The sequence below is a fragment of the Pelmatolapia mariae genome, linkage group LG16_19 (genome assembly GCF_036321145.2).
Source record: "Pelmatolapia mariae isolate MD_Pm_ZW linkage group LG16_19, Pm_UMD_F_2, whole genome shotgun sequence".
NCBI lineage: Eukaryota > Metazoa > Chordata > Actinopteri > Cichliformes > Cichlidae > Pelmatolapia > Pelmatolapia mariae.
In genome coordinates this window covers 476,893-490,417 of record NC_086241.1, presented here as the reverse complement: position 1 = coordinate 490,417, position 13,525 = coordinate 476,893, and the positions used below count along the sequence as shown (strand labels likewise).

Genomic DNA, 13,525 nt, shown 5'->3' with positions numbered 1-13,525 from the left:
CGTTAAGCTGGTTTGATGTAGCTGCTTGTCTCCTTATGTCACAGGTTTAGACCTAGTTTAAATTATTGATTGTTACAATTCTCCAATACCATAAATCCTTTCTGTGATATATGAACTCGGACAAAATTCTAGTAATGACTCACTGAATGGGTTCTTGGCGATGACAGGGCCGGTGATAAGAGGGTCTCCAACTCCCCACGTGTTCTCAGCGCGGATTCTGAACTGGTATTCACGACCTTCAATTAACTTTGCCACAGTGAACTCAAGGATGTCACCCTTGATTTTACCTGCAACCTGAGCCCATTCAGGTCTACTGGTTTCACGCTTGTCCACAATATAGTTGGTGACCGGGGCACCACCATCCTTAAGAGGAGGTTCCCAAGACAACTTGATGCTAGTGGCAAACACCTCAACACATTTGTAATTTGCAGGAGGACCAGGTACATCTGAAAATGTACAAAACCAATCAGCTTTTTGTGAAAATCATGTTGAAGTTAATGTAAAATGTAATATTAAACATTCTAACTCCAACTTGGATCTTGGTTTAGTTTCAACATATATTTTTTTCTCATAGAAAGTTAAAGATCTTACCTAGCACAATGACCTGGATCTCAGCACTCTTGGAGCCACTGGCATTCTCAGCCAAGATGGTGTATGTTCCCGTGTGCTCCTTGGTGACATCTGTCATTTCCAACTGAAAGTGATTTCTTTGGTGGGTAATAACCTGGTCTTCACCTGACTTCAGATTGTCGTCACCTCTCTTCCAGGTCACTCTGGGCATGGGCTTACCGAACACATCAGCCTCCAGGAGGATTGTAGTTCCAGCCTTCACCTTCAAACCCTTCTGCATCCTGGCATTGAGCTCCACCCTTGGAGGAACTATATTTAATGAAAAGGAGGTAAATGAACACTTAGCTCAAAACTGTCGTAGAAAGATGGCTATATGATATTGTCAAAACTTCTAACCATTTTCAGCACACACGAGGACAGGGTCTGTGGGTTCTGAGGGACTGCTCATGTTGACAGCAGTTTTAGCAATGACTCTGAACTGGTACTGCAAGTCTCTCTCCAGCCCAGTAACTGTGTACTCCTCCTTAGGCACATTCTGGCTACTTGTGTTGCAGCGTATCCAAGTGTCTCCTGGTACCCGCAGGGCCTCAACATAGTAACCAATGATCTTGCTACCGCCATCATTCTTAGGACGGGTCCAAACCAGAGTGACTGAGTTCTTGGTTACATCCAGGACTTCAGGTTTACCTGGAGTGTCTGTAGTGCATAACAGATATATTAGTTTAAATAAAATGAATGACCTATTCTAATCTAATATGAAGCCAGTCATACTTACCAACGGGTGTTCTTGCAGTGAAAAAGTCAGTCTTCTTGCTTGGTTTGCCCTGGCCAGCGCGATTAATAGCTGATACTCTGAAGGTGTATTCCAGGCCCTCGATGAGGCCAGCACATGGGTACTCAGTGCTTCGAACAACAGTGTCATTGGCCTTCACCCACAGCAGACTGTTCCTCTCTTTGCGCTCAATGTAGTAACCCGTGATGGGACTGCCTCCATCACTCTCTGGCTTATCCCAGGCCACAAACATACAGTCTTTGTTGGTCTTGTTGATGCGGCAGTTAAGGGGTTCACTTGGAACATCTAGAGACAGTAAATACAGTTAATCTATATTCTGTACTGTAAACCAGTTTTCAATGACATAATTGACCAACTCTAGGCATAAACCTTAATCTCTACCAAGCAGCATATTTTAGGTAGACCTACCAAAGGGGAACTTCGCGACCATCCTGTCGGACTGAACGGGGTCTGATACGCCAAAGCGGTTCTCAGCACGGATGCGGAACACATACTCCTTCCCAGGGATAAGCTTTCCCAGCCTGCAATTAGTCTTTGGGCATGTAGAGACAGCAGTCACCCAGTCGCCTCTACTCACATCACATTTCTCCACCACGTAGTTAGTGATGTTGCTCCCTCCGTCCTCCAGAGGTTTATTCCAGGATAAGGAACAAGCATCAGAGTCAATATCGCTGATCTCTACAGGGCCCTCAGGAGGCCCGGGTATATCTGAAATACACACGGTTACAGTTACACCAATCATGTTCTTCATCACATTCGTGCTTTCTGTTGCTGAGGTCAAATATGCAAATTCTTTTTTAAAAATTATTATTATTTAATGTAGGGGCACTGACCTCTGATGACAATCTTCATGGTCTGGGTCACCTTTGCAGTGCTGTTCTCAGCCACAAGGCTATACTCTCCAGTGTCATTCCTTGATACGTCTTTGATGATCAACACACACAAGTTGCCTGACTGATGCACAGCCAGGCAGCTGGATGGAACCACGGCTTTTTCGCCACGCAGCCACTTGCAGGTTGGGGTCGGTTTTCCTGAAACCACTGCCTCCACTCTAAGCTTGGCTCCAGCTCTAGCACTTGCTGCCTCTGGCATGACAATCTTTGGTTCCACTGGAGGACAGGATGTGAACATTTGGCTTAGTACATTTGAGATATTACTCTGGGATGCAGAAAGCAGCTTCTAATTCAGCACAACTCTGTTATATTTTATATATATATGTGGATTAAAATCACAACAACAGTCACCTCAAGGTGCTTTATAATGTAAAAATACAACATTAGAAAGAATCCCCAAAATCAGATTGACTAAGCACTTAATGACAGAACCAGGCTCACAGAGGGGCAGCCATCAGCCAGGTATGTTTGGGGATGATGGAAGGAAGAAGACAGCAGAGTGAAGCAGGACAGCAGACAGAGCCACAGTTTAAAAATGACTAATGATTAAATATAAGAGGGTACACAAACACAGTGAGTGAAGACACCCAGTGCATCATGGGAATCCCCCAGCAGCCTACGTCTATTGCAGCATAACTAAGGGAGGATTCAGGGTCACCTGGTCCAGCCCTAACTATATGCTTTAGCAAAAAGGAAAGTTTGAAGCCTAATCTTAAAAGTAGAGATAGTGTCTGTCTCCTGAATCCAAACTGGAAGCTGGTTCCACAGAAGAGGGGCCTGAAAACTGAAGGCTCTGCCTCCCATTCTACTTTTAAATACTCTAGGAACAACAAGTAAGCCTGCACTGTGAGAGCGAAGTCCTCTAATAGGGTGATATGGTGAGGAGCAGAATTTTAAGATTGATTCTGAACTTAACAGGATGAGAATGAGAAGAAGCCAGAATGAAAAAAATGTGGTCTCTCTAGTCCCAGTTACTACTCTCCCTGCAGCACTGTGGATCATCTGAAGCCTTTCAGGAACCTTTTAGAGAGACATGAAGTAATAAATGTATGAAAGAAATCAGTCCTAGGGTGAGCCTCACCCCTCAGCCTGAATTTAACAAGCAGTTAAAAAAGTGAAAAGACGGTTGAGTATTTCTAAATATTGCACATTGCAACACAAATGGCCACAGTGTGACAAATTCTCAGTAAAACTAGTGTTTAATTAGACACAACTTACACATCTGTTCCTTGATCTCGACAGGGTCTCTGGTTTCAGTGAACAAGCTGAGACCCATGGTGTTTTTGGCAGCCACTCTGAACTTGTACCTCTTGCCCTCCTTCAGTCCACTGATGCTGACTGTCAAACCTTTAACTGTAGTATAAGCGTTCCACACTTCCTTTTCAGGCTCTGGCTTCTCTTCCTCCTCTTCAACTGGTGGTGGTGGAGGTGGTGGAGGAGCTTCCTCTCCTTCAGGAACCTGCAGTAAATTATAGAATTAATGAGTTGCTATGAGAGAATATGCTCTTGTAAAAAAAACAAAAAACAGCAAAAGTAAATACTATATATGAAACAATTTCACATTTAAAAAAAATCAAAGTTTATTGAAGCTTTTTTGAAAAGAATTACTTTTGTGACATAACAAACCTCCACAGCTGCTGGAGGCTCTGGAGGAGGTTTGACCTCAATATATTCAATTACATAACCATCAATCTTGGCGCCACCGTCCCTTGCAGGCTTCACCCACCCGACCAAAGCGCTGTTCTTTGTGATTTCTAGGACTTCAATTTTCTGACAAGGATCTGGCTTGCCTAAAAAAACAAAGTAAAACACTTGTGTTCAGTTGTTTGCTGTGACTGATGAAACACCATATCTGTGTTTAACGGGTAGCTATCAGTTGTGGCTGGGCTGTTTGTGTTGATGAAATTTCAACATGATACATACTGACAGGATCAGAAGCCAGGTAAGAAGTGGGTGTCACTTTGGGAACCCCAGAACCATACTCATTGACAGCTGTGACCCTGAAGTAGTATTCTGTTCCTGGTATCAGACAGTTGACTTTGAATGGAATCTTATCGAGTGCTACTTCGGCCTTGACAGTCGCCCATGTTTTGCGGTCAATCTCACGCTTCTCAACGATATAATGTGTGACGTCACTGCCACCATTGTTCTCTGGAGGGCTCCAAGACAGCATTGCTGATGTCTGTTTGATGTCTGTAGCTTCCAGATTCATCACAGGTCCAGGAGTGTCTGTTATGATATTGCGATTATTTTAGAACTTCACCAAAATAAAAGCATTTTTAATAAACTGTATGGTAGCTGCATGGATTTCTTAATGACCAGGACTTACCCAGAACCTTCACATTGACAAACACAGCTTTCTCTCCAGCAGGATTCTGCAGAGTCAGGCAGTATTTTCCAGATTCATCACGTGTGCTGTTGGGAATGACCAGGAAGGTCATGGTGTCAATGATGTCAACTTTACCCTTCCTGACCACGTTGTCAATACCCATCCTCCTCCAAATCACCTTTGGAGGTGGTCTGCCTCTGATGGTGGCACATAATCTGATGGGACAACCGGCTCTTACGGTTAATCCCTGTTTTAGGTTGGCATCCAAGTCTATCTCGGGTGTCTCTGTTGGAAGAGTAACAGTGGAGTTATCTTTTAGTAGCAAGCATAGATCACATTTTAATGTAAATCCACTGTTCTCGAGTCTAAATATATTTTCTGTTACACTTTATTATAATTCAATTCAATTACGTCCTCACCTAGAATCTCCCTGGGAATCACGGCACCTTCCAGATTGCATGGCAGGCTCATGCCCACCTGGTTCTGAGCTGACACTCTGAATTCATACACAAGGTTCTCATCCAGACTTGTGACTGTGAACTCGCATGTGATCAGCTGAGCTGCCACATTGCACCTCTTCCAGCCATCTTCACCTTTCTTAACAGTTCCCTTTGCCCTCATCTCCACAACATAACCAATGATGGGAGCTCCACCATCTGACACCGGCTTGGTCCATCCCAAGGTGACTGTGGATTTGGTGCTGTCCAAAACCTTCAAGTTAGTAGGAGGTGCAGGAGGCTCTGCAATAAGAGAAGAACGGTTTGTGTAGCCATTGAGACTTTCTAGACTATCAACATTAAGCAGAATGTAAACATTATTATTAACAACATACCAACTGCATCCTTAGCAGTGATTGCACGTGAAGCCTTGCTTGGGTTGCTGATGCCAATTTCATTCACCGCCTTCACTCTGTATTGGTATTCATGAAGTGGAAGGAGTCCAGTAACTGTGAAACGAGTTCCAGGAATTGGATCCTTGTTGACAGGAGACCACTTAACAGCATGCTCCTCTTTCTTCTCCAACAGATATCCTGTGATTGGCTTTCCACCATCCTTCTCTGGCTCTGACCACTGAACAGTCATCTCCTCCTTGGCAATCTTGGTGACCTCTGGTGCTTCTGGAGCACCAGGTACGCTGAACTGCGTTCCAGCAACAATGGCTTCACTCTGTACTGCTGGTCCAGAGCCCATCTTATTCTCGGCTCTAACTCTGAACATATACTCATTACCCTCAATAAGACGAGTTACCTTCGCTTTGTTGGTGATGACGGCATTGGAGTGAACAGACCAGACTCCCCTCTTGGTCTCACATTTCTCAATTATGTAGTTGTAGATATCACAGCCACCATCATCCTCTGGGATTTCCCAGGCCAGATGACACCTGTCATTAGTGATACCGGATATCTTGAGATCCCTGATGGGGCCAGGTCTATCCAGTACAATGACCTTGGCATGAGCAGAGCATGTTCCTGCATTGTTGGAGGCAGTAACAGCATATTTGCCACTGTCAGTGCGCCTTGCTCCAGTAATCAGAAGTTTAGAGAAGTCTGCACCACTTTCGATTTGAAGCCTGGGGCCCTTCTTAATCTCCTCTGTGCTTTCATCCCTGGTCCACTTGATATCAGGCTGGGGTTTGCCCGTCACTGTTGCCTCTATAGGAATGGAGTCTCCTGCTTTTACTATAAGGGTTCCATCCAATTTAATCTTGATCTCAGGCATCACTAACTGTTCCTTAACCATGACTTCAGCTGTGGTAACCCAGTTGCTTTCACCGCCCTCATTCTTAGTCTGAACTCTGAACTGGTAGATCTGGTTTTCGATACATCTGTCAGCCATGAAGTAAGTCTCCTTGATGGCACCCTTGTGAAGCCTCTCCCACTCATCAGCCTCCTTTGGTTTCTTTTCAATATGATAACCCAGATTACGGCTACCACCATCATAATCTGGCTTCTTCCACTTGAGGAAGCAGAAGGTCTTGCCTATCTCAGATATATGGAAGTCAATGGGTTCACCAGGTTTCTCAATGGGATCAACTGCCAATACAGGTGTCTTGGTCTCAGTAGGTGGACCAGTGCCAATCTTGTTCTCTGCGCTGACCCGGAAGAAATATTCACAACTCTCTGTAAGAGGAGCCTTTATCAGACGCTTAGTGCAGTCATTGGAAACCACTGTCCATCCTCGCTGGCTGGGCTGACGACATTCAATAATGTACTGAGTGATCTCAGTTCCTCCATTGTCTTCAGGGTTCTCCCAGGAAACCATGCAGGATTTCTTGGTCACATAAGCCACTTTTATATTCTGGCAAGCTCCCGGTGTGTCTAGGACATTGACAAGAACGGTAGCCTGTGCCTGCCCGCTGCTGTTCTTAGCCAGAATAGCATATTTACCATAGTCTGATCTGACTGCATCGTTTATGATGAGTTCACACAGTGGGTAGTTGTTGTTCATCTGTGTGCGCTTATCCCTGGCCAAAGCTCTGGCATCCTTGGTCCAAGTGATCTCTGGATCTGGTCTGCCTTTGACTCTAGTGATCAAACTGATAATCTGACCTGCTCTGACTGTCACAGAGTCACGGCATGACACATCAACAACAACTTCAGGTGGTACCAGGATGTCCTTTGCCAAGATAGTCTGAGGTAGCTCCCTGGGTTCACTGTCTCCAACCTTATTGGTGGCTCTGATGCGGATTCTGTACTCTAGTCCTTCGATGAGGCCTGGAACTCTATAGGCACACATCTTGACAAGGTCTTTGTTGATTCTGTCCCACTGGGCAGTTCCTGACTTCTGAGCCTCAATTACATACCCCAGAATGGGACTACCTCCATCTCTTGTAGGCTTGGTCCAACAGATGTCAGCATGGGACTTACTCCAGTCTTTCAGTTTAAAATTACCGGGGGGGCCAGGTTTGGTGATGGCTCGGGTGGCCTTGATGGGATCAGAGGTAAGCGAGGGCTCACTGATACCAGCAACGTTTTCTGCAAATACTCTGAACTCATAAGTGTTCCCTTCAAATAACCCAGAGACTCTATATCTGAGGTCGAGAACAGGTGTTTTATTGACACGGATCCACTTTCCTGTCATTTCTCTGCGTTCAACCACATAACCACTGATAGGACTTCCTCCATCATAGTCAGGCAGGCTCCATGACACTGTTACAGCATTCTCTGTTATATCAGAACATTCTGGTAGGCCTGGTGGGCCGGGAGGGTTAAACATGTGTTTGGCAATAGTTGGAGGACTCTCAAGTGGAGCACCAATACCAATCTTGTTCTCCGCACGCACACGGACAATGTACTCACGGCCTTTCTCTAGTCTGGACACCTTGGCTCTGGTCACTGTGCCACTGGAGCTAACCACAGACCAAGGCTCCCATGGTTTTTTCACATCCTTCTTTTCCACCACATAGTTGGTGATAGGTGTTCCACCATCATCCTTTGGGGCTCTCCATTGGATCATCATGTAATCAGGGGTGACTTCCAAAATATTAATGGGTCCAATGGGTGGACCTGGAAGATCCAGGACGGTCACATGAAGGGCAACAGTTTTGCTGCCTGCAGGATTTGACACAGTGAGTATATACTCTCCAGTGTCTGCTCTCTGGCACTCAGGGATACTTAGGGTGGTTGTGGAGTCAGCTGACTGAATGTGATAGCGGCCCTCAGATGTGATCTCTTTGCCATCAGTCATCCATTTGGCAGTGGGAAGAGGGATGCCCACCATCTTGGCTGGAAGAGCAATAGTGGTGCCAGCTTTGACAATGAGACCCTCAATAAGCTTTACATCAACTTCAATAGTAGGTGGCACTGAAAGAGAGTAACAGAGCAGAAATATTATAATTATTTCAGGAGAATGTTGAGCATTTACAGTACAGCAAAGTTATGTTTCTTACATGTTTTCTCCTGACATGTGACAGGGACACTGGTGTCGGGACGGCTCACGCCAATGGCGTTCTGAGCTTTGACCCTGAAGCGGTAAGTCTTGCCCTCCTCCAGACCTGTGACATGGGTGTGATTGTTGCTTACAGTCTTGAAGGTGACCCAGTCAGTCTGACCCTCTTCTTGGTGCTCCACAATGAAGCCAGTAATTTCACTTCCGCCGGTGCGGTCAGGCCACTCCCATGCCAACCAAACCTCTGTCTTATCTGCATCAGTGTGGTGCAGGTTCTTGGGCGGGCCAGGAGGATCTAAAGTAGCCAGGAAATAAGAAATTAATTGCTTTTTATTGATGGGATTCAAATGTATAAATTTACAGTTACACTTTTAAAGCTTCACTTTATTCCAGTTTTATTTATTTAGCGCCAAAAACAACATTTGCCTCAAGACACTTTTTATTGTAAGATAAAGACCCCACAATAATGACATGGCATACAACTATCAATTTACCAAAATAGCTGAAGAATCACTATTTAAAAGTGTGTCAAATTAGACCACGTCATGCAGACTTTCACTTACAGAGAGGATCGACAGCCTTGATGGGTGTTTTGGTCACTACATAATCACTCCTGCCAAACTGGTTCTCTGCAGCTACCCTGAACAAGTACTGGATTCCTTCCATCAGGTACATGGCCATCAGACTCAGTTTCTTATTGGCCGCAGCAACAGGTACCCACTGCTCAGCAGCCACGTCCTTCTTCTGCACGATGTAATGAGAGATGACGGCACCGCCATTGTCCTCTGGAGCCTTCCACGTGAGGTAGGCGGACTCACTGGTCACATCAGAGATTACCAAGTCCCTGGGAGGAGAAGGCTTGTCTAGTGGAAACAAAAGTTTGTGGTCAAGTAAAACTCAAATATGATCTGAACTCAATAATTCATCGTATTAACAGAAAGTGAATTTACTCAGCACAAGCACAGCAACGGTTGCTGTCTTCTTTCCAGCAGCATTCTCAACAGTGATGGTGTAGTTGCCAGAGTCTGCACGGACGCACTTCGGGATGAAGACTTTGCTGCCAGTGGCAGTAACAGCAACGGTGATGTGAGCAGGAACGTCTGCATCATTCTTCTTCCAGCTGACTGTGGGCGTCGGCACACCTTTGATGGTGGCACTTAGGGTGATGTCAGTGCCCAGCATGGCCAGGTGGTCACGTGCCATGTTGGCATCCAGCAGCAACTCTGGTTCCTCTGTGGAGGCAAATGGAAAAAGTTTACAGAATTTAGTAAATGTAGGGGAAAAGGGCAGAAAGCCCTGGCAGCTAAGCAAAAATGCATTCAAATGATAAATCTTTAATACAAAAGAAAATATTGTAATATAATTTGTTTATTTTGTACATTTCTATTTTTCAATAAATTTCAATATTGTGCACTGGGTAAAGAAATGTTTTCTGGTTGTTCAGAGAACAATAACTGTGCAAAGATTACGTGTCATAAATTGGGGGGACAGAATATGTTTTAATGGTGCAAATAGTCGCTAAAATGACAAATCTTTTAGTGCTGGTTTGTCATTTGTTTTTTTAGTATATGTTTCTGTATTTAAAAAATATGTTGTTCAAAAAACTTAAAATACAGAAAAAAAAACAAGTACCAAGCCTGTCATGGACTTTAATGGTGTCCTTGACATAAGCAGGATCTGATTTGCCAGCAGCATTGACAGTGAAGATCCTGAATTTGTACTCGTGTCCTTCAGCCAGCCCTGTCACCACATAGTGGAGGTCAGGGCACTGCTCTGGGGTTTCGTTGGCTTGCATCCACTCTACGGCACCAGGCTTCTGGTACTCCACAAGGTATCCAAAGATTCGTCCCCTCCCGTCGTGGCGTGGCATCTTCCACTTCAGGCTGACGGAGTCCTTGGTCTTATCATAGGCCTCGGGGGTCACAGGAGGACTGGGGCGCACTGTGAGCAAAAAGAGGATTTATATGAGCAAAAAAACTAAAAATCTGAAACGCTTTCTTAATCCTAGTATTAGTAGTAAGATGGACACCTAAAATATTTTTAACTTTATGGCAGGGACCTTTAATGCACAAGGAACACCTGAGTTATAGTACTGTTTTTAACAAATATTTAATGTCTTTGACACACTAACCAATAGGGTCTTTGGCAAGTATGGGCTTGGAGGGGACACTGGGATCTCCAGGTCCGAGCTCATTCTCAGCCATCACCCTGAATTCATACTCGCAGCCCTCCACTAGATCCTGGACTCGATACTGAGTGGCTGGGTACAGTGGGTCTCTGGTGACCCTGGACCACCTCTTGGCTGTGGTCTCTTTTTTCTCCAGGATGTAGTTGGTGATGGGCTTTCCACCATCACGAGGTCGGTTCCACAGCACTAGAGCATTGGTGCCATACACCTCCCTGACTGTTGGCATTTCAGGGGCTTCGGGGACTCCTGCAGGAAGGCAGCAAGAGCAAACAGACACATAGGGAACGACATTTGGTAACTTTGAGCATACCAGTTGTTTGCAGATCATTTATCATTTTTCTTTTACTGAGAGTGTTTTTTTGGTAAATTCTTCATACGTCTTCCAGTTAAAAAGAACATATTTTTTCTCACTGGTAATTTGACACCTCAAACTGGAAAAAAAATAGCACTCCATGAACGTACTGAAGAGATCTTTGGCTTTCATCTCCTCAGAGTCCAGAGGGTCGCTGATACCGTACATGTTCTCAGCACAGATTCTCATTATATACTCCCTGCCCTCTGTCAGCTTGGGGATCTGAGAAGAAACAACAACATGTAAGCATCTCTCAACTGCAGCAAACCTTTAACAGGACCTCTGAACATCTTGTAGAGCCACATCAACCTACTTTGCATGTGGTCTTGGTGGTGGCAGATGTTACTGTGGTCCAGGTTTCTCTGTTGATGTCTCTTTTCTCAATTATGTAATTAGAGACATCAACACCACCACTGTCCAGAGGAGGCTTCCAGGAGATCACCATGTATTCCCTGTGAACCTCCTCAAACACCACTGGGCCAACAGGAGGAGTCGGACGGTCTGGAGGGCAGAAGAAAAAGACAAAGAGAAATGAGTTCCTGTTGTGTGATCACGCACTTCCTGCATTATTTAGAAAGCTTGTATTTCAGTCTGCTTGAAAGCAGTAAATGTAAAATAAATCAGTCATTTAGCTGCTACGTCTCTTTGAGATCTGTGTAGACGTACCAACAACCGTGATGTTGCAGACTCCCTTCCTGGATCCGGTACTGTTCTCTACAACGACCACGTATCTGCCGCTGTGTTCACGCTCTGCCTTCATCAGGCCCAGCGACATGGTGGTTAGCGTGTTCTTAAACATGATGTGTTTGTCAGCTTTCAGCTCCTTGTCGTCACGATGCCACGTGATGGATGGAGGCGGTTTACCAGTATAGCGGCCCTGCAGCAGGCAGCTCTCCCCCACACGGATGATGATCTTATCGCGGAAATCCAGCTCAATGGTAGGCGGCTCTGTGAAAACAGAAAGCATCATTTTTAATATTTAATACATTTAGGATGATCTTGGCATTTCTGTTTTCTATTTTTGCCTTATTGGGAGTAAGAAGCCACACTGGCATGTGGACATTTGTTTGTTTGTTGTTCCTTCTTGTCATTTTTTCTAATGGATATTTTATAATACGAGTGATGTTGACCATTGAATTGTCACTGCTTTCAGTAATAATGGTTATACTTAGAGTATACAGTTTTTTTTCACTGCTTCTCCATTTTGGCCTAGTGTTTACATGGTGCAATATGTTCTGTTGCTGTTCATCTCAGGTTGTGTTTACCTAATTTTGAGACCGACTAAGAACATTTTTATTATGTACGGCAATGTGAAACTGTAGGACTTTTATTCTGACTGTATTTTTGGAGCAGACTGTGTAACCTGATGAAGACGATCTGTGAATCAAGAAATGAAATTTCACTTCAATATTATTTTTATATTTATATATTTATTTATAACAGTTTGCTCAAGTTGCTTTATATTGTAAGGTACAATAATAATACAAAGAAGACAGAGAAAACCGCAGTGGCCTCTCTCAGAGACCCTCTGATATGATGTTCCTCATGGAAATCAATCATTTCACTGTTTTTCATTTTTATTTTTTGTTGATGACACTGGCATGTTTTACTGAACCCTGTTCGCTGCCAATAATAATCCAGTTCTAATATGGGAAACCGCTTACCTAGCTCGTCCTTGCAGGTGACTGGTTTGGTGCAGAAAGATGGTTTGCTGGGGCCAACCTCATTGACAGCAATGACCCTAAACTCATAGGTGTCACCCTCCCTGAGGCCATCGTAGGTGTATTTCCTGTCCATCAGGGTCTCCTTTGTCAGTCTAGTGAATTTGTCTTTGCCAATCATGCGTGCTTCCAGGATATACATAGTGATCTCTGAGCCACCGTCATACTTGGGCGCCTTCCAAGCGATGCTGATCAAATCTTTGGTGACCTTGGTGACTTCCACCTCCTCTGGACGATCTGGAACACCTAAAAACAAACATACGAACATTCTTCACATCTGAAGACAGGAACTCACTTAGTGATTTAGATTTCTACTCTTGGTTGGATCAGATAACCTTCTTCATTTCTTTACTGCAGTAAGACCTCTAGTGTCCAATGGTCACTATGTTTGTTTAATTAAACTCACTGATGGGTTCCTTGATGACAATCTCAGCTGCAGTCTCCACAAAGGGTCCAATACCGATGGCGTTCTCTGCAGCTACTCTGAAGAAGTAGGCCTTTCCAAGTGTGAGGTCATGAGCCACAGCGTTCTGTCTGCTGGCGGTGTAGGACAGCGACGTCCAGGCTTTGCGCTCAGCCTCACGTTTCTCAATAACGAAGTTGCTTATAGGTGAGCCGCCATCATTCTCAGGGAAGAACCAGTTGATTTTGCAGGAGTCAGTGCTCAGGTTCTCTGCAACTAAGGGGATGCCTACTGGCCCGGGAACATCTGAGAAGGACACAATCAAATGTAATAAATACATATTTACAATTTTTGTGGGTTTTAAATGTCCAACAATTCTGTTTGAATGA

The 13,525-nt window shown here is 44.5% G+C and overlaps 1 protein-coding gene across 1 annotated transcript in view; it reads right to left on the bottom strand.

Annotated features, from left to right (window-relative positions):
• ttn.1 (titin, tandem duplicate 1) overlaps nt 1–13,525 on the bottom strand; it is a 164,041-nt gene that overhangs the window by 49,655 nt on the left and 100,861 nt on the right. Inside the window, exons 166-187 of the mRNA XM_063500209.1 lie at nt 13,140–13,442; nt 12,677–12,979; nt 11,679–11,960; nt 11,326–11,513; nt 11,123–11,234; nt 10,604–10,906; nt 10,105–10,413; nt 9,423–9,704; nt 9,036–9,335; nt 8,474–8,767; nt 5,418–8,387; nt 5,005–5,325; nt 4,586–4,870; nt 4,180–4,485; nt 3,883–4,046; nt 3,475–3,715; nt 2,197–2,472; nt 1,772–2,071; nt 1,346–1,648; nt 967–1,266; nt 592–879; nt 144–446 (exon numbers count right to left, since the gene is read on the bottom strand). Of these exons, the coding sequence (XP_063356279.1) occupies nt 144–446; nt 592–879; nt 967–1,266; nt 1,346–1,648; nt 1,772–2,071; nt 2,197–2,472; nt 3,475–3,715; nt 3,883–4,046; nt 4,180–4,485; nt 4,586–4,870; nt 5,005–5,325; nt 5,418–8,387; nt 8,474–8,767; nt 9,036–9,335; nt 9,423–9,704; nt 10,105–10,413; nt 10,604–10,906; nt 11,123–11,234; nt 11,326–11,513; nt 11,679–11,960; nt 12,677–12,979; nt 13,140–13,442 (8,733 nt within the window). The remainder of the gene's footprint in view (nt 1–143; nt 447–591; nt 880–966; nt 1,267–1,345; nt 1,649–1,771; nt 2,072–2,196; nt 2,473–3,474; nt 3,716–3,882; nt 4,047–4,179; nt 4,486–4,585; nt 4,871–5,004; nt 5,326–5,417; nt 8,388–8,473; nt 8,768–9,035; nt 9,336–9,422; nt 9,705–10,104; nt 10,414–10,603; nt 10,907–11,122; nt 11,235–11,325; nt 11,514–11,678; nt 11,961–12,676; nt 12,980–13,139; nt 13,443–13,525) is intronic.